The sequence below is a fragment of the Manis pentadactyla genome, chromosome 2, assembly GCF_030020395.1.
Source record: "Manis pentadactyla isolate mManPen7 chromosome 2, mManPen7.hap1, whole genome shotgun sequence".
Lineage (NCBI taxonomy): Eukaryota > Metazoa > Chordata > Mammalia > Pholidota > Manidae > Manis > Manis pentadactyla.
In genome coordinates, this window is record NC_080020.1 from 23,513,066 (window position 1) to 23,536,215 (window position 23,150).

At 50.0% G+C, this 23,150-nt stretch overlaps 2 protein-coding genes across 4 annotated transcripts in view; one reads left to right on the forward strand and one right to left on the reverse strand.

Annotated features, from left to right (window-relative positions):
- Positions 1-22,701, reverse strand: part of PPARGC1B (PPARG coactivator 1 beta) — a 123,465-nt gene extending 100,764 nt beyond the window's left edge. For both annotated transcript variants that reach the window (XM_036881458.2, XM_057490806.1), the window contains exon 1: positions 21,522-22,701. In XM_036881458.2, coding sequence (XP_036737353.2) covers positions 21,522-21,599 — 78 coding nt within the window. In that variant the 5' untranslated portion in view covers positions 21,600-22,701. The remainder of the gene's footprint in view (positions 1-21,521) is intronic.
- On the forward strand, positions 18,722-22,280 carry LOC118910379 (proline-rich protein 18-like). Of its 2 annotated transcripts, XM_057490860.1 has the most exons (3): positions 18,722-19,584; positions 19,683-19,821; positions 20,718-22,280. In XM_057490860.1, the coding sequence occupies exons 1-3, from the start codon at positions 19,541-19,543 to the stop codon at positions 21,150-21,152; spliced, it is 618 nt and encodes a 205-aa protein (XP_057346843.1). In that variant the 5' UTR covers positions 18,722-19,540; the 3' UTR covers positions 21,153-22,280. The 2 variants fall into 2 exon arrangements, 1 of the variants encoding a protein (XP_057346843.1); XR_008993402.1 differs by lacking the exon at positions 19,683-19,821 and having other exon boundaries at positions 18,722-19,660.
- Positions 22,702-23,150: the final 449 nt, after the last annotated feature.

Here is a 23,150-nt window from a genome sequence, read left to right on the forward strand (position 1 = left end):
GCAGTCCCAGCAGAGCCAGGCACGGACTGTGGCTCAGTAAGTACTTGCTGAACAAATGGAAGGATGTATATTGATTAGGTGAGAGAGAGAACGGATGGATAGGAGAATTCTGACCTAGAACAAGGTGAAGGGCTACACTTGACCCCAGGGCAGGGTTAGCTGGCCAGAGTCCACCCCACTGTGGGATACGGGTTGGCCACATGATCTTCAGCCTTACCCCCATGGGCCATCATGTGATAGACCTGTCCCCAGTCACAGGGGAACAGCAGGCATGGACCCCAGATCGTACTACTGTGCATGGGATAGCAGTGAGGGTCATGGCATAAGGGAGAGGGAAGAAAAGGTCTCCACCACACAGGCTGTTACTAGAAGAGATTAATCAGGCCAGAAAATGCCCCAAGCTACACACCCAGCCTTTTTCTAGAACACAAGCTCCTGGGGCAACAGGACCCACTCCCAGGCCAGCAGTGTCCGTGGGAGTCCGAGGCCTCCACATTGATCCGTGTCTCTCCAGCTCTGTTCCCAGCGGCTCCCTCCGGCCAGGCCTCCCTCCCTTTCTCCCCTTGGCCTTGCCCCCAAGTCCAGCCCTGCTGGTTTCTCTGCATGGTGACCCTGCCCCTGCCCAGCTATTCCAATTCTAAGAACCCTCCTTATTAAGCAACCCAATTAGCCCCACTGACCTCAACTCTCTGCAGCCCTCTGGGCAGCCGGGCGTTAAATCGCGGATCCAGAAGTGAAAATTGACTTTGTGTCGACAGTGGCTATGGATGCTGACAACATTAGATGGAAAGCCAGCAAGGAAGCCCTCATCTGCTAGGACAGCCTGCCAAAGCTACTCTGAATTTGGAAAAGCCTTGATTCTGCAACTTACAAAAGCCTTGTGGATTTTAGTCATTTCAAATAAATACTGTAGCTCAAACTATGGTCTAAAATGCATTTATTCACTCACCTCACTGAGGCTAACTTGGCAGTTCCCTCAAGCAGGGCCTGCTCTGATTTATAACCAACACATCACCTGCTCTGAAGATGCTTAAACACGCCAGCCCTCTTTACACAGCCTTCCCTTGGGTCCCATTTGTACAACTAGTGGGTGTACTGTGTAAATGACAAGCACTGCAACTCAAGGCCTTTGACCTTGCTGTCCCCACTGCCCATAGAACGCTGTTCCCCAAAAGGTTGCTTCCTTTTTGATTTCTCAGGTCTCAGCATGAATACCATCTCAGAGGGGCTCCCAGACCACCCTTCCTAACGTAGCTCCTGGACCCCTATCACATGTCCTTCCCTTATTGATTCTCATATCAGGGCTTACCAGGAGCTGAAAGCATCTTTTCATTTTCTGTCTCTCTATGCTAGCTCCCCATGGGCCGGCTGCTGTATCCCCCAGATCCAAACAGTGACTAGCATATAGGAAATGGACATTAACAGGGGTTGGAAACTGCCCATGGCAAAACAATGAATGAAGCAGGGAGATCCAGGCCAAGGGGTCAGAAAATCAGATCTAATCTCCATTTGACATTAGGACATCAAAGCACTGGAACATAGGGCTTTGGTTCCCAGGCAAGGAGGCTCTTATACCCTCTGCTTGCCAGGTGAGGCCCCCACCCCTTGGGGAGTAATGAGGGAGGCAAGCTGAGTCAAGTCCCTGAGGTTATAGAAAAAAATCATCTCACAGAAAGTAATCTGCAGAGTCTACAGGGGAGGAAAAATTCCCCAATCCCCTTAAGAGCATGTCCTAGATAGACCTTCGAGGCAGGGACCAAGCAGAACCTACTGACACCGAGCAGACTATGCTGCCATTACTATGACCAAGAACAATAAACATGAAACAAAATTAACAATAACTAGGATGTGAGCTCCCCAAGGCCAGGAACCCTGCTTCTTTTCTGCTAAATCCCCAACATCTGGAACAGAGCAGCATATACAGGCACTTCAGTATTTCTTTAGTAACTTATTTTTTTTATTAAGTGACTCCTACATGGTAAACACTTCATATACAAAGTCCACTGATCCTTCGAATAAACCCTGTATAGCCCAGGCTCTCTCTTACTACCTCAGAGAGGTGAAGTATGATACCTCACGAGCGAGGGAAGGGAGAGCACAGCCCCAACCCAGAGCGTCTGACATCAGAGCCTCCCTGACTACCAGGCCCACATCTCCTGCAAGCCCAACGGGAGTGAGACACTGCCTGCCAAGCCCCATCGTGCGCCACGTGGGGAGGGCTCCGCCACTGTGGCCTCAGTGAGCCTTTCAACAGCCCACTGTGCTTGCCAGAAAAGGCAACCATGGCCCAGAGAGGGGAAGCCACTGGTGCAGGGGTGTCAAGCTAGCTAACAGCTGGCAGAACTAGGATTCTAGCCTACGTATTGTTCAGCTCTGAAGTATGGGCTCTTGGGGTCCAGCTATACAGCATTCCAATGAAGGAGAAAGGCTGTGGGGGAAGCTGGGATAATGTACTGTAAAAATCAGGATGCTTTCAAACTGCACATCACTTCAGTACCTACTACAGCAAGACAACTCAGGACCCCAGCCCCGGGGGCAGACTAGCCCCTGCCACATGACTTGAGCAGGTCCATTCTCGCTGGGCCTCACTTGCCCCACCTGCTTAACCAGATGACAGGCTCTAAAATATTAGAAATCTAAAGTCTCTCACTTACTTGATACAATGTCAATATTAATGCCATATTACATTTTACAGCTTTCTACAGTTTACAGAACACTTGTACATTGATTATCTCATCTATCTAACAACACTGCTATTGAACTAACATCCTCACCTGAGAGTCTGGAAACAGTGACTCAGAGTTTAAGTGACTTAATTAAGGTCACACAGCAGGTAGGTGACAGGGCCAGGATCTGGATCCCAACCCTACTCAGTGTACTTTCTCCTTTAACCAGGCTGCCAGAGGAAGGGTGGAATCCAAGATCCCAGGGTATTGTGAGGGAAAGTAGAAGACAATCACACCCTACAGATCAGTAAGAAAAGAATCAAGAACACAACAGTTCATTAGAGAGGAAACACAAGTGACTCTCAACCATAAGAGACAGACTGCAAACTAAAACTACAGAGACACCAAATTAACAAATCAAAACAGTTTAATACCATGCTGTGTTGGTGAATGTGTGAAGAAACAAGCATTTCTTATTTATCCCTGTAAGGATGTAACACTGGTATAATTTCATGAAGGGGAATATGGTTATAGTCATCAAAATTTCAAATGCAAATACCTTTTAGCTGGGCAGTTCCCCTTAGCAGTATTCATCCTACACATTCATTCACACGCATGCAAAATGACACTCATACAAAGTTATTCACTGCAAACTAGCAGCACTAAATTAGGAATAACTTAAATGCCCAGCAGAGAACTGGTTAAACCACAGCCAAGCCAAAAAATGAAGTAGGTCTTTCCTTGTATACTGCTATGAAATGATCTTTCAAGATGTATTATTAAGTAGAAGAAAGCAAGTTGTACAGCAATGTTCTTAGCTTGCCACCATTTGTGGAAAAAAGTGGAGTGGAGGCAGGAAGTTAGAACATATATATGCTGGTATCTGCACCACCTACCTCTGGAAGACCATGTTAGAAATTGGTAGCAGGGTTCCTCTGAGCACAGGAACACAAAGACAGGAAAGATGACTTCCATTTGTAACTTTTGCAATTTTTTCAAGGAGGCTTATGTAAAACATTTTCAAAATAAATACAAAAATCAAGTCTATTGTCCCCTTCCCACTGAACAATGTTGTGTATTGAAACTAGCATGAAAATTTACTTGTTAGGTAGCTGGAACTTCCTGGAGCTTGCTCCATGTGATCCCCACCAATCTCTTCCCCTTGGGTGGGCTCCAATTGCAGGCTGAATCACAAGGTGGATCAGTTAACACTTCAAACAGCCCTGCTGAGTAATAGATTCTAAATCAGGAAGCCTGGGTTTGAAGGCCTTTCTACCAGCAAGGAGGTTTATCTTGCTCTGTACTTATTAACAAATGTATATATAGACAGATGCAGTACACAGTGTATGGAACAAAAGCCAAACCTTGGGGGTGATTAAATCTTGGTGTAAAATGGCAATTGGTTGTGTGAAATAACTTAGAGGTGATGAGATATTGTCCAAGCCGGATATTGCCTGAGTTCAGACAATAGCAGTTGCTGTGGTGGTGGCAGGCAGGGGAGGTAGTGACACTGCCTTACATCTGTTTATGACTCTACAACTTGCAATTCGCTTTGAAATCCATGATACATGCATGCATTCTCACAGCAATGCAGCGACAGTTCCCATTTTATGAAGGTGGAGTAGGTTGAAAGAGGTCACGTGGTGTGCAACAAACTATGACCAGTCTAGGTTCTTTCCTTCTCAAGGTCATGAGCAGAAATCAGCCCATTGGGAGGGATAAGGGGGAAAAGGGGGCATTACGATTAGCACACATAATGTGGGGGGGGGGCATGGGGAAGGCAGTACATCACAGAGAAGACAAGCAATGACTCTATAGCATCTTATTACGCTGATGGACAGTGACTGTAATGGGGTATGTGGTGGGGAATTGATAATGGGGGGAGTCTAGTAACCGCAATGTTGCTCATGTAACTGTACATTAATGATACCAAAATAAACAATAAAAAAAAAAAAAGAAAAAGAAATCAGCCCATAAATGATAGGCTGGGAGGCAAGAAAATTGTGCTCAAGTTGGGAAGCTTGGCTGAAGTGGAACCTACAACATTACTTTAAAAATTAAGAACTCTGAATTAGACTGCTTCTTTTTGGGTCTTGGGATTTTTCAATTTGTATTCTCTCAAATTTCAATAAATCAACACCTGCCACTCTTATAACAAGAAAATAAAATTTACATAAAAATAAAAAGACACGATAAACACATATCCCACTGCAAGACATTTAAACACATCAAACTGCTTAAAAGTGGTTGTTTTTTGAGGACAGAAGCTATAGGATGGCAGGGTGGGTCTCACTTTCTTAGACAAATGAGTTCCTAACACTGGAAAATTTTTTTAATCCTATTAAAAAATTTTTATTTTAAAATATCTTTATTAATTTAAAATATATATATATATGTCATTTGTTGAACAAAGAAAATATAAGGAGGGCTTTAAGATAATAAGTTACTTTTCTAAAACACTTTGGGGTTAAAGGTGAATCATGGAGCAATTAACTGCCTGAGTTATAGCAATATAAAATGTGTTTTAAATTCTGTACTTTTTAGCTTCTTTTATTACCCAACAAAACTGCTTTTAAATTAATGCATTCTGTAAGGCTCGAAGCAGAGTTTCCCCTGGATGTAGGCAGATCCCATCTTCCAGGCTGCAGTGGGTGAGCCACCTGTGCAGGCACCCCCGTGCACACACGGACCTGCCCGTCAGTCCGGCGGTCACCTAATCCACCAGCCTGCAAAATCCGGCAGCTGGCAAGGGCCTTGGGGAGTTGGGTAGCTCTGGTGTTGAATTGCCTGTTGGCCACATGGTACAGTAAGTGTGGTCGCTCTTTTTCCACTTAATGTGAACTTTCTTTAACTAATTGGAGGCCTCGTGGTAGAGCAGGGAGGCGCTCTGCATGAGAAGCACCAGGGCCCGGGCCTGAGGAGGGCCGTCTGAGCCTCCAAGAGCACCCGGAGCCAAGTCTGAAGCCTTGCCGGGGTATCTCAGAATGTGCTGATACCTTCCCTCCCTTATTAAAATATTTTTTAACTAGCACAGAGAGGAGAGTGAAAAGGCAGTTTTATAGATAAAAAAATGATTCAAGATGGATAAGACAATACTGTGGGGAAAAGGAAGAAATCCATTTTAGATATATTCTGTCAGTAAAGAATTTTGAATAATTTGCTCCTTTAGAAAAAAAATCTGACCTGAAGTTCCTGATTTTCACCCAGTCTTTCCACCCTCACAAGTGACTTATCCAAATGTCCCATGATTCACTGGAGAGGTTGGAAATTGGGGATTCTCCTGCCTGGAGTCCCTCCTCCACCTCCCCTCCTTCTAAACCCACTCAGTTAAGGCACATGATCCCATGACAAATGTCTTCCAAGCTGCAGTTCAAAGAGAAGTCAGCAGCTGTCACCCAGGAAGAGGACACAACCTGGGAAGTTAAGAAACTGCCACTGGCTTTGCCTGCCAGACGTTAGGGAATTCTCATTGTCCACTTGAGATGTGACAGTTCCAGTAATTAACCTTTTCCCTCTCCATCCAGTACCTGGCAGTTCTGCAGAATGTACAAAAGGAAGACAGCCCCTATGATAGAAAAATGAGTCACAGCACAGGAGAGAGGTGGGTTCCAGAAAGAGGGCTAGAATTGTCCATGGTCACACAGCAAAGAGGGACAGGCAAGATCTGAACCCAGGCCTTCATCCAGACTGCCAGGTTCAATGGTCTCAACCAAGGCACTCTAATCTCCGGTGCAACTACAAAATTCTCTGAGCAAGATTTTTCTCTTCGCTAACTCGAATTTAAAGAGGATCAGTGCAAATTGCTCTTTTCTGGGGGAGATGCAACTATTGCAAAATCATGCAATGGAAAGATGTTGTAACTTCAAAAAGACTGGGGATCACTGCTCCAAGGAGAATTCAAGACAATCTTAGGAACTCAGTCTAGACAAGGCACGGACATGAACGGCCAAGGGGCCCTACTAAAAACCACCCCTTCTTAGCCAGGCAGACTTAGAGGACCACAAGTTTCACATTCCTGTCAAGTTCCTGCAACAGTGACCTTATTGGGCAAGACACCTCAACATCCCTGGACCTCAGGGTTTTCATCTGTAAAATGGAAAAGAAAATCCTCAGTAGGATGTGAATTATGGATATGAAAATGTTATGAGAATTTCACAGTAATAATGCCAAAGGGGTAACTGTAGTGGTAACAGGAGCAATAAGGATTATTACAATGGTAATAACTATTATTATCATCATTTAATTCATTAAAGGCTTACCATGTAAAACTATTGACATTTTCCCTCACCTCTGAGAACCTGGGGGTTGTGGGGCCTGGCTGCCGTCCCCAGTGGGGCCTGCTGGGCACAGGATACAGTCAAGCCTGCAGATGAAGAGCTGTGCCCCAGCCTTGCCCCTCTCCAGCCTAGGGCCTGCGGGTGAGTGGCAGAGACCTCAGTGTGATCCCATTCACTCTGTCCTGCCTGTGAGGCCTGGGGAAAACCTCATCACGCTCCCCAGACCTTCCCAGGCCTCCCGAGCAGCCTCCAGCTAGTTTCTTCGGCTGGAAATCTTGGTGCTCGCAATGTCAATCTTCCAGGCACTCAGATCATCCCGTATGTTCTTTACCCTCATGACACCCATGAGGGTGCCCTCCAGCCAACTTAAATCCTCCATGCAGGACAGCCCTTGTCTCTTGCTGTTCATTCACCAGCCGCAGGACGTGCAGGGCCTTACTACAGGCCGGTCTCTCCCTCAGACGCCCTGCTCTTCCCTGTCAGCCAGCTCCAGCTCAGCCCTCGGTGTCTCTGCTACATGAGCTGCCTGGACACTCCCTCTGCCTGGCCACCCTCCATGGCCATCTGCAGACATGTTCTTCCCAGGACAATGGGCAGGGCTTTTTCCTCTGCAATCCTAGCTTCTGGCACAGAGGGAGTCAGTGCTGCCCAGACAGAAAAAGGAAAAGGCACCCAATGATAATCCAAGGTTCTGTGGTTCATGGGGTCTCCAATTCTCTTCACCAGTCCAACCAGCCACTGACTGTCAGCATTACTGACAGTAACAACACCCAGGCAGGTGCTAAGCTCTTCCCATGTTACATCTTTTCATTGTTTCAACCCCCCATTGAAATACTTAATCTCACTTCACAGGGAAGGAAACTGAAGTCCAGGCAGACTCGGTGAAATGCCCTAAGTCACTCAGCTACTGACTGACAGACCCTGGATGCAGACCCTGACTCAGAGCTCCAGTCTTAACCACTGTTCTAGTCTGCCTTCTGCTGACCCTCAAAATCCAGACTGCAGGCCACACCCATCACCTGGAACCAGCTGATACTGTTCCCCCTCCAGGTGTTCTGCAACTGGATCATGGAAAATTTACTGTGAGGTCATCTGATCAAAGAAGGTCTTCCTTGTTGTTCTAGGATGGATTCTAAATCTCCCTCCTTCCTCTTACGGTTTTTACCTCATCCTCGGAGCCCAGTCTGTTCCCACAACTTGATCCACTGATCTGAGCCTACTTAGGTTCTAGGGAGATGAGCATCTGGTGAGATAGCACCGTTATCCTCCAGGTCTGGCTGCTAGTGGCTGGGTGGCTGGCCTGCAGACCGCCCCACCCAACTCCATCCCCCTAGAGGTGGGAGATGGCCACATTCCTGCTGGGGGACGGTCCACAAAGTACAAGCCAGGCAGCCACTCCCTCTGCCACTAGGACAAAGAACAAGTGCTCGAGAGGCTGAAGGCCCAGGGTGCTTCTGAGCAGGTACGCTTGGCGGTACCCACAGTGCAGGGCAGAGCTGTCGCCCAACCCCAGGGCGAAAGTGATGACAGGTCACTGGGGCAGTACTCCTGGGCGGGGCCCTGTTCACACTGGCTTGCTGGGCCCCTGGGGCCTCTGTGTGGCTTGTCAGCAAACGGACTGTATCCCCTCACCACACCACTCACCCTCTGAACCTCGGGTTCCTCATCTGAAAAACAGGGCTTTATCTCCTGGAGCTGTTGGGAGAGTTAAGTGAGCTCCACACGGTGGCCAGAACAGACTAAAGGCTCAATACAAATTGAATTTATTCATTCATTCTTTCATCATTCAAGAAACATTCAATGAATGCCAACCATGGGCCAGGTCCTAGGTTCTAGGGACACAGTGGGAACCAAATAGGCAACATCCAGTCCTCTAGAGCTTCTGTCCCCACAGGCAACAGGGACTCCTGAGGTGCATCCTCAATAAGCAGGAAAGTGTATGGGAACATGCCTTGGAGCAAAGAGAACATGGTGCTGGGACAGAAAGAGGACGGAGTGGGGAGTCAGGGGAGGCTCTCTGAAGAGGTAATGTCTCCGCACATGTGGTGGAGGTGAGGGAGATACCTGGGAAGAGCACTCCAGCAAAGGGAACAGCACATGCAAAATCCTCACTACACTAGCTCAAAGTCTACTTCTATTACCACTTGAGCCACACCTTGTCCACTCCAAAGAAGCACGTTTAGCCAGGGAGACAATGAACTGGGCATCAGGAGAAGTGGGTTCTAGTCCCGTTGCTTCCCCTAAACCATAGTATGGCCTGGGACCGTGCCAGTACCCTCTGGGGTCAAGGGACTGTAAGGGTCCCTATAAGTCAAATGATCACTGCTCTGAGGGTGTGGAGGTGGCTTCCATTTCCTCAGGTTCCCTCCATTCGCCCTCTTCCAACCCAGCCACCTCTTGAAGTAATCGTGATCCCCCACAACCACCTGAGTTGCCCCTCTAGCGGGTATGTGGCTGAGGATCAAGGAGGATGGACACAGGGATGAAGATAAATATTTGAAAACAGATGCACTGCAGTATCCTATCAAATCGCTCTTTGGGACTCCATTTCTCCATCTCTAAAATGGGAATAACACTCTCCCCTTGCCTATGACACAGGATTGATATGAACATCAAGTGTCGGGGCCAGGTAAGGAGACCACTCTGCTTTATACAGGTATTATAAAGGGGCCTTCTAGCTGCTTCTTGGTCATTTGGGCCCTAAATGCTACCCAATGCTCTGGACTAAGGCAGAAAGGACAGAGAAGGGAGGGGACCAAAGAGTTAATGCCAGATGCTCTACAAATAGTATTTGATTGTTCAGGACCAAAGCAGGGGTGCCATGAGAGGAAGCTTTCTAAAAACCTTAGAAGCTTAAGAGCCTGCTTTCAAAGATTCTTATTTAGTAAGTCTAGGGCGGCCCCAGATGTATCATTATTATTTTTTTAATTATAAATTGATCCTGATATGCACTCATAGTTGAGAACTACTGATCAGTGTTACCAGCCTGTAAGGTAGGACCTATTATTACTCCCATTTGGGAGCTAGCTAACTAGGGCCCAGAGTGGCTGTCCAAACCCTTGGATCACATAGCTAGTAAGATTCGAACCAGACAGTCTGCTTTTATTACTCATTAAAGCTACACAGTTTCCTAAGGCCAGGCAGCATCTGCCATACTCCGTCTACTACCCTGTGCAACCTTGGAAATATGGGGAGACAACATCTCAAATTAGGAGACTGCATTAACTTTCAAAGTAACTTTGCTGACCAGATTAACACCTTCTCCATCTGGCATTATTGAGGAATAATGTGTATTCACGATAAGCAGAGTTTATAGATAACTTTGAAACTTTTCCAGCTTTCAATAGACATCCTCTTTTAGATGGCATTACCAAACTGTAATTCACTCTTCTTTGCTTCCTCAGAGAACACCAAACAGAATATACCTTTCCTCAGGGATGGTACAGTCTCCGTGACTATTAGCTTTGTACTTTTGGACAGTGTATTCAGAAGCAAGGGGTCTCCTTGCCCCTTCCCTAAAAGGTCCCAAGTTGCCCTCAGGGCTGCAGTGATGTGTTTCTGCCTTGAGTGGGACTGCACCCCTTGCCCTCTGCCTGCAGGGGCTTGCTCCTTCTAATGTCAAGAGGGGTGGACAGGATTGCCAAGCTTGTAAGAATTGTGTGTAAACCAAGAGATAATTGGCCCTAAGTAGGAAGGGTGAAGGGTGATCTTAGGTGGAACAGACTGAGTCTTGAGGGATTTCAAACCAGGGAAGATTGATGGCACAGAGTTAATCCTCTTGGGCTGAAGAGTGTAGTCGCCATCCCTAAGGGCTCCCTCACCCCTTTACCTCCCTGGATTCCCCCTTTTTTCCTCTAGATTGGGGGCCAGCTAGCCAGTCCTGCTGGAATAAGTGGACAGGCAATGGACTTGAGGTCCAGTGTGAGGTGCTGGTTCCTATTTCCCTAGAAGGTATAGAGACCCTTGACCAGACAGCGAGGCTCCTGGAGCTCTGAGCCCCTCCCTAGCTGGGCCAGAGCAATGCCCTCTAACAGACTGTTCTAGCAGTGTCTAACATGCCACACAGCCCTGCCCACTGGAGGTGTGTTCTGACAGGGGGTTCTGGATGCTGCAAAATAATGTTTGCTTTTGTTTCCTTTATGTGCAAGGTTCATCTTGGAGACAAGAGCGGTGGGCCCCTGTGGGGCCTGGTACAACCCCCCAACCCCTCTCACCCACACATTCCAGCGCAGCTCCAACCATAGAGCAGGGGTCTGTGTGGCCAGGCAAACGGTTAGTGGATTTCCTTAAAGACCAAACAGCATTTGTTCGTTCATTTTTGGGGGAGAGCAAGGAAGAGTGAAATACTGTTTGGTATTGCCATCTAAAAGAGGATGTCCATCGAAAGCAGGGAAAGTTTCAAAGTTACCTATAAACTTTTGCTTATTGCGAGCACACATTACTCCTCAGTAATGCCTGAAGGACAAGGTGTTTAGTGTGCCAGAAACCATTAAGGCTCTGGGGGATTTGACAGTGAACCAGCCTGATGAGGTCCCTTTCCTTAGGGAGGTCCAGTCCTGACTGCGTAGAGAAGAGAGAACAGTGAAGAATAAACACATCAACAAGGGTTATCCCAGGCTGGGAGAGGAGTTTCACATTTAATGAGGCTCCAGGGAAAGCCAGGATGGGGATGAACCTGGCACACAGTGGGCCCTGGATAAACGGATATCTATTCCCCATACAGATCTTCCCCCAAAGCGAATCCTCTTCTGCACCCCACTCATGACTGAGCCCCTTCACTCTGTGTCTTCTCTCCCACATCCCACTCACTTCCGAGTCCCACAGCTGAGGCCAAGGACAGGTGACTCCTGCCGCCACCCATCACCCCCATTCCAGTGCTTTCCACGTGCTCGGCCGGAGTAGTCACAGTGCAGCAGTTAAGACTGGGTGCTCTGAAACCAGGCAGACCTAGGTTCAAATCCCAGCCTTTCACCATCTGCCTGGGTGATGCGGGGCATGTCATTGAACTTGCAGCCTCAGTTTTCCAGTTTGTCATAGTACCGACTTCCCCAGGTAGCTGAGGATTAGACAAGGTGATGCACCTGGAGGTTCCAGCTTAGTACCTGGCCACTAGAGTGCTCACGAGATGTTAGCTCTTTTCTATTACTGTTATTAATAGCAATACTAATGAGAACCTTTGCTGACTCCCCACCAGAGCAGTCAAAGCTCCCTCCTTTAGCCAGTTTCCTCATTTTGTTCTGGGGCGGTTGGAGGGCAGATATAAACTCATTAGGGTGACAGAGTACCCAAGGGGAAGGTGGAGCACACAAGGTGTCTGCAGCAGACTGGGGGATCACAGAGCAAAAAGGGACCACGTCTGGGGGATGGGCATTAGGGAGGCAGCCCTGGAACTGGGCCTGGGAGCTGCCGGAGATGGGGAGAGACGGCAGGCCAGTCTACTCAATGGTAAAATGGGCATCAACAGTGGGAATGCTTCATGGGGCTCCTCTGAGATTAGATGTGATTTGCGTGTGAATAATTTAGCACAGGATCAGGCAGAGTAATTACTTGAAAGGGTTAGCAGTTGTTAACTGTTCTCATCACCATTATTGTTTAAAGATATGGTTAAAGATGAAATCAGACTGGGAACACCTAACACCAGGGTCCATGTTAGGACTGTGTTGTTCTGTTCTTGCAGCTGTGGAAACAGTGTTTCATGGTCTCACAGTATTTGATGAGTAGATGGAGAGACGGATGGATGGGCATTTGAGGCCTTGAATGCCATACCCAGGAGCTTGCTTCTGCATCATGCAGTGGAAGCCTGCAGATGCTGTGGCCTGGGATCGTAGCAGCATGGAAGCTGGGTCATCCTTGGTGTCAGGGAGCCAAGGCAGGGCCCTCCCAGTGTCCTGGGTATGACACTTCCCTGTGAGAAGCCTGAGGCCAGAAATAAAGGCTCAAGCAGCCACGTTGCCAAGACCGTTTGCCATGGCAACACCAGGGAGCCACTCCTGGGCCAGCTGCTGCCACTGCTCAGGGCTTGGTTTTAACATCTTCTTGATCTCCCTCTTCTAAATGACTGTGTTCTGCCAGGCAAGCACAAGGGAAAAACACTCTGCAGAGCTGCTGGGGAGCATCCGTCTCCAGCAGGCAGGGCTCGCCCAGCTGAGTTCCCAGACAGTGGGACCCAGACAGCTGAGTCCCTGCTCTGCAGAGCCAGCCCTGCCCAAGCAGACAGCAGCTGGGAGGCCTGTCCTGCCTCTGCTGGGCGATCTGAAGGCATCCCCTGGTCTGCTTTCAGCCTCTCTCCTCACATCAAGGTAAGGGTACTGAGTCAGATGACCTTTGAGGCACCCCCACCTCCCTGAAAGCTCACCTTTACTTTGGTGTTTTCCCACCATTGTCATTCTCATCATCCCAGTGGCTGCCAGTTCTTGTTGAGTGCCCACTGTATGGCAGGCAAAGCTACCAGCGTTACTTACCCTCTGTAGTTATCCTAAGAGCATACTATTATTATCCCCAATTTTGCATGAGGCAGCTGGGGTCAGGGGTTAAGAATTCTCAAGGTCACACAGTTAGTAACTGGTAGACTCCTGATTTAAACACTCGGCAGTTAAGCTCCAAAACCAAGAGCTCTAAGCACTATCGGATATGTCTTCTCTCTTCAAGTGGCATCTAACTGGATCTGGTTTCCTAAAAGTCCATATTGTAGTACTTTGCTAAGACTAGATGGAATTCCTCTTTAGTTCCCCCAGGAGTCTGGGGGAAGAAAAACATCATACTCTGAAAGAGGAACCTCAGGGCCTCAACAGGACCAAGAACCTAGAGTTCAGGGGGAAGATAAATAGCAGGGTCTGCGTTCTATTTATGTCTTTTTAATATTAAGAATGGCTCCAACTGGCTAAGCATTTCTCAACACTTTAGAGTCTAGTCCAACCAGTCAACCAGTCCTCACTAAACCCTTTAAAATAATCTACTACTATCAGTCCCATTTCCTAGATGAAAAAACTGAGGCAGGAAGAAATCTGAGCCAAGTCTGCAGGGCTTGCCCCAAGCAGAGTCCAGTCCTAGGATTCAAGCCCTCTCAGCCACCCAGACAAGTAATAGGGCCAATGCTGGTTTTCTTACCTAAAAGACTAAGCAGTAATTACAACCTTTGGGGATAATTAATCAAAGACTTTGCCCTCCCATTTGTAAAAAAGTCTCTCTGGTCTCCTACTCCACACCTAGGCGGCAACTCAATCCCTGCCCTAAGGGCAGGGTGAGAAGCCCAAAAGTCCAACTGCCACCAGGAGCCTGTGGACTCCATGCCCAGCCAGCTGTGTGACCTCGGGCCAGGCCCCTCCTCTCAGTTCTGTGAACTTGGGCTTCAGATCCCACGACCTGTCTCCCTCATTGGGTGGTCCTCAGCACCTAAAGAGAAAACCCGGGGCTAACTGCGAGGGCGCCACTCCTGGGCCAGCTGCTGCCACTGCTCAGGGCTTGGTTTTAACATCTTCTTGATCTCCCTCTGGGGTTTAGGAACAGTGGAGACCAATGTTCAAATCCCAGGTTAGATGCTCACTAGCTCCAAGACCCTGAGTGACCTCAATTTTATCATTTCTAAAGTGGGGAAAACAGAACCAATCTTGTAGTTATGGGGAGAAGCCCATACAAGAGTACTCTCAAGTCTCTTCGCAGATACACTGAAGCCATCACGGATGACATGATGTGGTATGTGGTGGACGAACGAGAGTGGCTGTGGGTCCAGGACAGCTTGGGCTGGGTGACAGGGGCATGGGGATTGACTGTACCATCTGCCACTGGCTCCTTCCACATTATATTTGACATTTTCCATAGCAAAATGTTTAAAATACAAAGTTCTTTTCAGAGAACCTGATACCTAATCACATAGATACTGCTCAAAAACTCATCTACTTAATGGGTAATAACCAGTGCAGGCCCAGGATAAAAGTACTATTTCTTGCCCTCCCAGAGCTGTCAGCCTGGTTGTGGAGACACACAGACACCAGAGGACAGCATGCAGTACCCTCCACGTCAGTGGTGGATGCAGTTTGCTTAAAGGGCTTTCCAGAGAGGACAGGTACAAACATGGGCTTGACATGCAGGCAGGCTATGAATCCATGAAAATGGTGGGGCCGGAGTGCAGGGAGCAAACTCCAAGTCACTCCACAGCATTTCTTCTTCTCAGGAACACAGGGACTGAAGACACAGAATGAGAAGTAGTGGCTGCCCCGAAGAGGCTTACGGGTTAGCGTACTGGTTTCTGTGAGGATTCTGAAGGCTACTGTGCTCTAGGCACTTGTGAGAAAAAGTGGTGAATGAAGCATACAAAAATGCTTGCCCTGGTGAAGCTTAACCATCTGGAGTGATTTTCTAAATGATAATACTTAGTGTGATTTCTGTATTAGAAAAGATGTTATCTATTATTTGGTGATTATATGCCACGTGTTGTGTTCAGTGCTTTAAATCCATTTTGTCATTTGATTTTCATTGACTCCTTGCAACAACTTTATAAGGGAAGTACTATTTATCATTATCTTTACACATGAGGAAATGGAAGAAGCTCAGAGTTTATGTGACCCACCAAAGGTCTCAGAGCCAGCAAACAGCAAACCAGGACTCAGCCGCAAGGAGGCTGACTTCAAAGTGAGTGTCCACTGCTACATGGGGCAGGCAGCTGTGGCCTGGAGAGAAGGCGCTACCGAAACAATGGCATGGGAGCTGGGTCTTGCGGGGTAAGTAATGGAAACGGTGGAAATGAAGACAGAATAGACAGAAAACAATGGCATGAGGCACCTGCTTCCAGAAACAAGACTCACAACATATTCTGGGGTGCAGCAGGGTCCTCCCCAAGCGAGAGCAGACAACTCAGGAAAAAGCCAGGGGCCTAACTCTCCAACTTCAAGTACATAAAAGGCTCTTCTTACGCATCAGGTTAAAATTTAGGTTTTAATTCAGAAGTACCAGGGAGCACAGGTGATGCATGAGCGAGGGTGTAACAGAAGACGCGCACTCTTGTAAGGGCAGGAACTGGTCATGAACAGACAGGGCCCTAGACCTGAAGAGGAGGACGGTCCCCAAAAGCGATGCAATCCAATTGGTTCTGTACCAGCGGACGGTCAACAGGATGGACTGAGGCACTCAATTACCCTGGAGGAAGAGAGCCTGGAAATGACCCTGCTTATTCTCTCCCATGTGACTTTACTTGGGTCCCCTTTACCTTCACACACCAATAATTATGTTTCCCTTTATTGCATAAAGAAGATTACACGGACAGGAGTTCTCACTGTATTTGATCCTGCCCTTCTCAAGTGCTTCAGAGAGAAGAACTCAGTTTTGTGAGCAGCAGGTTGCTGCTCATTTTAACTATATTATTTAATTCCCAACCCTGAGACTTAGGACCTACTACCCCCATTTCACAGATTGAGAAACTGAGGCCTAGAGAAGCAGAGGGCTTTATGAGTCTTTCTTCTCTCTATACAATGGGCTTTCATTTACTCAAGGCACTAAAACACAATGACGAAACAGAAACAGAGAGTAGCCCTGTCTGCAGAGCTTGGGGTCAAAGCAGTCGGGGAAGCTTGCCCACTGATCCTGGCTCTCCCACCAACTACAAGCTTGTGCAGAGAAGCTGTCTTCAACAAGTCGGTGAATTCTCTGAAGGTGTAAAATCCTCATCTGTATGACGGGAATAACAACAGCACCTACACTTAGAATCTTTATGAGAATGACACATAAGAATGTGAATATAAACCTCGGCAGAATACGTGGCATACAGAGAATGTGCAATATATGTTATGAAAACGATGGAAGGAGGAGATAGCTGCTGGCACTGCAGGGCTCCTATTATGACCTCACTTCCAAGCCCAAGACCCCATCTGCAAGGCTGCCTCTGACTCAAACCAGTACTCCTTGTATTATTCCAGAGACAAGGAAAAGAGTGACTCATCCTGGCAATTGTGGAGCTTCTGGCTGGCCTGCACCAGCTGGGGAGAGAAGAGCCCCAAAGTGAAGGGGAAATAGGTGCCCCGGGGGCCCGGATGCTGGGCCACTGCCTCCTGGGTTTCATAGGCATCCTGACCATTAGCACCAGAAGGCAGGCCCTAGTAAAGACAAGCCCAGGCCTCTGGTAAACAAACAAGCAAACATGTCCCCTTCTGAGTTCAGGTGAACATACTGCCCTGGTCTTGCACAGATGAAGGGTGGGAAAACGCACCCAGCCAAGGCTACCCTTTGACCTACCCCTACAGATGGTTAGAGTTCTGGCTTGGAAAGAAGTTAGCTCCAGCTTCAGGGGCTACAGAGGCAGCAGCTTTCCAGAACCAGCAAGTGAACACTAGGACTTCAAGCCATTTTCCCAGTTCTCCATGTGACAAAGGCCCCTTCCAGGTGCTCACATCCAGTTTTAGAACAATGTGGGAATAGGATACCAATTGAAAAATGGGCCAAGTTCACAAACATGACATTTCACAGAACAGAACCACAAATGGCCCATAATCATATGGGGAAAAGGTTCAGCATCACAAGTAATCAAAGAAATGCACATTAAAACAATAAGGGTGATAGAATTTACTGATGAACAGACTGAAAAAATGAAAAACAATTAAAACACCAAGAGGCATCTGGGTATGGGGAGCCAGGCATTCCCACACAATGCTGTTGTGTAAATTAGCACAATCTTTCTAGAAGGCAATCCAGAAATGTTTTTACCAAGTGCCTGCACAGTTATTTTGACAGAGTAATTTCACTTCTAGGCATTTAAATGAAGGAAAGAAGACATATGCAAAAATATTCATTTCAGCTTACAGTTAAAAAAAGTTATAAACAACTTAAGCAACTAACAATGAAGGACTGATTAAGTACGTTTTGGTTCAACCCTCAATGAAATACTGCATAACCATTCAGATATTAAGATACTGAGCAGCATGTTTACTGATGTGGAAAGGCAGTCATAGCACACCGTTTAGAAGGCAAAAAAAGCAAGTTACAGCAGTATGACTCCAAGTTACAATTAGTATATAAAGAATGACTCTTTTTGTACAAAAGGTATAATCAATAGGAACCAACAGGGAAAAAAAAAGTCTGGAAATATATATAAAAAGTAACTGGTTATCTTTGGGTAAGATTACTTATTTTCAATCTTTTTCTTTATGTTTTGCCAGTATTTTCTAACAGCTCTATAATTAAATATTTTTAAATAAGGGTTTGGGTTTTAGACCACATGACTTATAAATTCCTGCCAACTCTATAACGTTTTGGTATCTATGACTGATGTCCCCCCGGCAGCTTCAAACAACCCGTACTCAGTGTGGGCCTACCATGCGGCCTCTGGAGCCTAAGTCACCGCCCCCAGCTGAAGCCCTCGACATTCCACTCTCCCCGAACTTGCTGCCCAGCTGTCTCCCTGTCCAGCCTAGGAGCCTAGGCGCTTCCCCTGTCTATAATCTTGTGCCTAGCCAAGAGCTGAGCAAAGGAACTCAGCATGGTGACAGGTGCCATGGGGGCACAAGATGGAAGGCCCAACTCTAGTTCCAGAATCTTACTGGGACACGGAACTCACACACAAAGGGCTTAGTTGCACTACACACACTATGAAAACCAAAGGAGAAAGCAGGGCAAGCTGGACTAGGAAGGCCTACTAGAGCAGGTGGCATTTCACTGCAGGCAAGAGACACAGCCTGGACAAAGGTGAAGCCAACCCAGAGTTCTTTGGGATGCATGCCCCAAACCTTTCCAAGAAACTTTCACAATTCTTGGTGTGCTGAATTTTTGAACTTTGGCCGGAATGGGTAAAAGTTAAGTCTTCTAAACACAAGTCTTGCCTCTATCTTCCCTCTATCTCTGGAAGAGTCAACAGACAGCAATCTTTTGGATCATGACAATAAATTACCTTTTTATTCACTTTCCCCAAGCCTTCCAAAGGAGGAGACGGAGGAGGGGAAGGGAGGGAGGGGGTGAGTCTGGAGGAGGGGGGGGAGTCGCAAGAACACTCAGACATCTCACAGGCAAACAGTGCTCATCCCCACTACACCTCACCGTAGGCTTCTCTTGCCAGCACCACCACCAGCCCCATTTGACAGATGGAGGACAGGAGGCTCCGAGAGTTAAAATGGCTTGCTCTGGGGTCACCCAGCCAGAGGGTGGGGAAGGCGACTCCACTCAGGCCTTCTGACTCCAAGTCCAGTGCTATTTCGAGGTGACACACAGGACCTGGAGTCAGGAGCCCTGGGTAGCTCTGTCACCCGCTGGCTGCGTGGTCCTGCACAAGCCGCTCACCCCTCACAGTCTCTATCCCCAGCTGTAAAATGAGGAGGCACGCGATGGCCCGCCCAGGTCCTCTTCCAGCCCGGCTCTCTGAGCCTTCTAGGGGCGTCTGCAAAGCTCCCCCTATCAATTACATTTCCCAAGTTGGGCCGGCAAAGATCACCAGAAAGAGCCTCAGACTGTCACGTGGTTAAATAAAAAAAGCAAACGTCCCAGATTAACTTTCACTGCACTGCTCCAGCTGACACCTGATTACCCAATTTTCTAGTCTCTTTGGGTGAAATATTCCTGCTGGGTAGGCCCGCCGGGCGGCTAAATGGGCAAATAATTAATTATTGGAGAGTCTTGAAGATGGAGTTAAAATCTGGGGTCGCGTTCCGAAGGGATAGTTCTTGGTATGGGTCCCTTAACAAGTCTCCGGCTATTTCAGGCCTCCCTCGTCTTAGCCGAGAGTTTTGGAGATACCCCCAGGTAAGTGACAGAACTTTCCCAGGGGCAATTCGGCCCCGCCCTCATCCGAAGCCTCGAGCCCCAGGCTGGAGGTGGCACCGGCCTTCAGAACAAACACGGGCTCCGAGCTGGGGACGGCGCCCGGTGACCGCCGCGGGAGCTCCACTGCAGTTTCGTCAGAGGTAAAAAGCTGCGCGCCCAGCGCGCGCGGCGTGCACACACACACACACACACACACACACACGAGCGCGCAGACCGCTTATCACACACACACTACCTCACACACACACACCGGCCTTGAGAAGAAATGGGATCACGCGCCACCGAACTCCTTCCGCCCCAGCCCCAAACCCACCCCAAGCACGCCTGCCACCGACCACGAGGCCCCGCGACTCCCTGACGCAAGGACGTCTGCAGCCGGCAAGAGGCCGGCCTTCTCCCGCGCGCGGCGGGCTTCCTCTCCGCAACACCCCGCCACGCCGCGCGGTCCCAGCAGCCAGCCGGGAGTAGCCGCCCGGCGCTGTCTCCGCTGCTGCGTCCCCTCCAAGTCGCGTCTCACCGCAGAGTCAGCTTGCAAACCTCTCCCCGCCCACCCGGTCCCATGACAGCTGCTGCCGCCCAAAGACAGGCCGATTATAACAAGAAGCAAAGTTTCCCTCTCTCCCCTCCCACCTCCCGCCCTCCCCATCCCGCCCCCCCACCTTCCAGTGTTATGCAAAATGAGCCGGCACCGGCATTCCGACTCCAGGTACCAAAGCAGCCCCTGCGAGTCGCGCCCGGTTCCGCACGGCAGCCCCTCTCCGCGCCCAGGGATGCGCCCGCATCCGGGGTCTCATTCTTGGCTCCGCTGCATCCCCATCCTCCCGGCTACCCGCAGCTGGGCGCCCGGAGAAAAAGCCTTAAGTATGGGGCCAAACTTTATTCTTGCAACAGGCTTGGGATAGGAAAAACCAGAGAAGGGGGTGGGGGGCGCGCACGACTAGCGCAGGCATTTTCGTCGGCTGCCTGCCCCGGCAGTACCCCTAGTTCCCGTCTCCGCGTCACCAGTTTTCTCTCTCTCCCCACTCCACCACAACAGAGCACCCACTCCTGTCACGCGCGGGTCGCCGGAGGGGCTCCCAGGGAGCAGCCAGAGCCCGGGACGCCGCCTCGCCTTCCCTTCCCCCAGCATCGCCGAGCGCGCACCGGGGCCGCGCGCCGCGGGGGGACCCAGGGGGCCCCAAACAGTCCTTCCGCCGTCATCCTGCCCACCTTCCCCCCCCGGGGGGGACTCCAGGAAGGTGTTATCCCCGCCCGCACGTCCACGTGCCCCGCAGACCCCTATGTCCATCCACAGCAGGCAACTGGCAGGAAACTCTGCTCTGCGGGCGCCAGTGATGAGCCGCAGGGGGCCAGAAGCAGCACGCGGGGTACCGGAGACTGGAGCACTAGGGGACTCTGGGGTAGGGGGCAGGCGCCTGTGCCGGGGCCCCAAGTCCACGTGAAAGTACGGCAGCAAGTGCCGGGAGTCTGAGGGCGCGCCTCCAGCACCCAGAGCCAGCCTGAGGGTCCCCTCGCAGCTTGGCGCCGCTCCACCTCCCCAAGGAAGCGCGATACACACTCCCCAGCTCCGTCGGCGGGGGGGCGGACTCCAAGAGACCAAACCGAGACCCTCCCCAGCGGCGGAGGCGTCCCCAACGTTCCGGCATGCTCTGGGGGGGCCTATAGCTCCCTGCCTCCGTGACGGAGCGCATCGCAGGGCGCATGGAAGGGGTACTCTGCAGCCCGGAGCCTCCGACACCCCCAATGCGCCCACCGCTGCCTCCCGGCCTCCGCGGCTGAGGCAGCAGCCCCCGCAGCTCAGCACCTCTGGCCCCGGGCCCGCCTCCCCTGCTAGCCGTACCTGCGTGTCCGCGAGATAGTTGAGGAAAAAGGAGGAAAGCTCTTCGTCCAGCAGCGCGCCGCAGTCATTCCCCGCCATCTTCCAGCCGCGGCTGCAGCGTGCGGCGGAGTCAGCGCGGAGCCGGCCGGGGGAGGAAGCGAGCAAGCAGCCGAGGGAGGCGGGAGGAGGGAGCGAGGCTGGCGGGAGGCGGAGGGCGGAGCTCCAGCCCGGGCTGCCGCAGGGCCGCTGGCTGCGGAGGCGGGGCTGCGCGGTGCCTGCGCAGGCCGGGGGTCGCGCCCCCGCTTCCCTGCGTTACGTCTGGCACCGCGATCCTTGCCTGCAGCCCCTAGCTCGGAGAAAAGCGCCCGCAGCTGGGTGACGATGCCCCAGCCGGCAGCCGGATGCCTGCGCAGCAATGCGGGCAGCCCCCTGCTCCTGCCAGAGCGAATCACGTTGCGTTAGCGCTGGGCGGGTCCTTCGAGACAACCTGCTACGGCACAGCTGGGGAAACTGAGTCCCGGGAAGGCTGAAGACCTTCCGTAGCAGGAATTACAGATCCCAGGTCTGACTGCCCTGCTTGAGTTTCTCAACCAGGGCTTCAAGGACAGAAACGGAGGGATACCATAGTTCTGAAGTGTAGAAATCAGGGAAGGTTCCTCGGAGGGGGTTGCATTTTAATCTTTTCCTTGAAAGATGCGTTGATCCATGTTCCATTAAGTTTGACCACCTCCTTCTCTCTCAAGCCTCCCTTCACTCCACTGTTCCCCCACCCCACAAAAAGCAAAACAAAAAAATACAGAAACAAAAAATGCCAATGAGTTCCCTTACCACGGCCCACAACCCTTTGGAGTGGCCAGGCTCTTGCTGGCTTCCCCTGGCCCACTGGGATGGGCCATCTCACGAGGGGCCTCTACCCACAGAACGCCGCCCCCTGCCTAGCAGTCACCTAGTAACCACCTCTTCAGGGCTTCCCTCCCCACCGCCCTTCAGACTGTCAGCGCCCACCCTCTCCCCGGGCCCCCACCGTCTTGGGCTCCCTTGTCTTTCCTTTAAAACACTGGTCACAGTTCCCATTTTACATTTGTTTCAGTAAAGATTTGATCTTCATAAGTTAGAGTTAGTAGACTCTAAGACCCATGAAAGCAAAGCTTGAATCTCCTTTTGCATTTGCTATGTCTCCTGTGCCTGGCACATAGTACTTAATAAATAATGTCTTACCTATAAAACCTGGGTGATTTTTGACCCACCCTCACTCCACCACCATCACACATCATATAGATGGGACTGCCTAGAGTCAAGAGTGCGCATACAGTGAGTGCCTCTATGCACCAGAACCAGGACTCAGGCCTCCTGACTCCAACCTTGAACTCTCGTCACCATGCCCTGCTGTTCGCCAGGCAGGTGAGGGCACTTTGCCAGGCAGGTGAGGGCACTACCTGAATGAGGTATGAAGGCGGGAAGATTTAGGCCTGTTTTATTGGGCATGCCTACCCACCTTCCCACCCTCTCTCTACTCCAGGGCTGCCCCACCCTGCCTGCCATGCAAGGGGTCCCTCGGAGCCACAGAGGGAAACAGGGAGAGTCCCCAGTACACCTGCTCAGACTTGAACACCAGAGCAAGAGCTTCCTTCTCCAGTCTGAGGTTCCCAG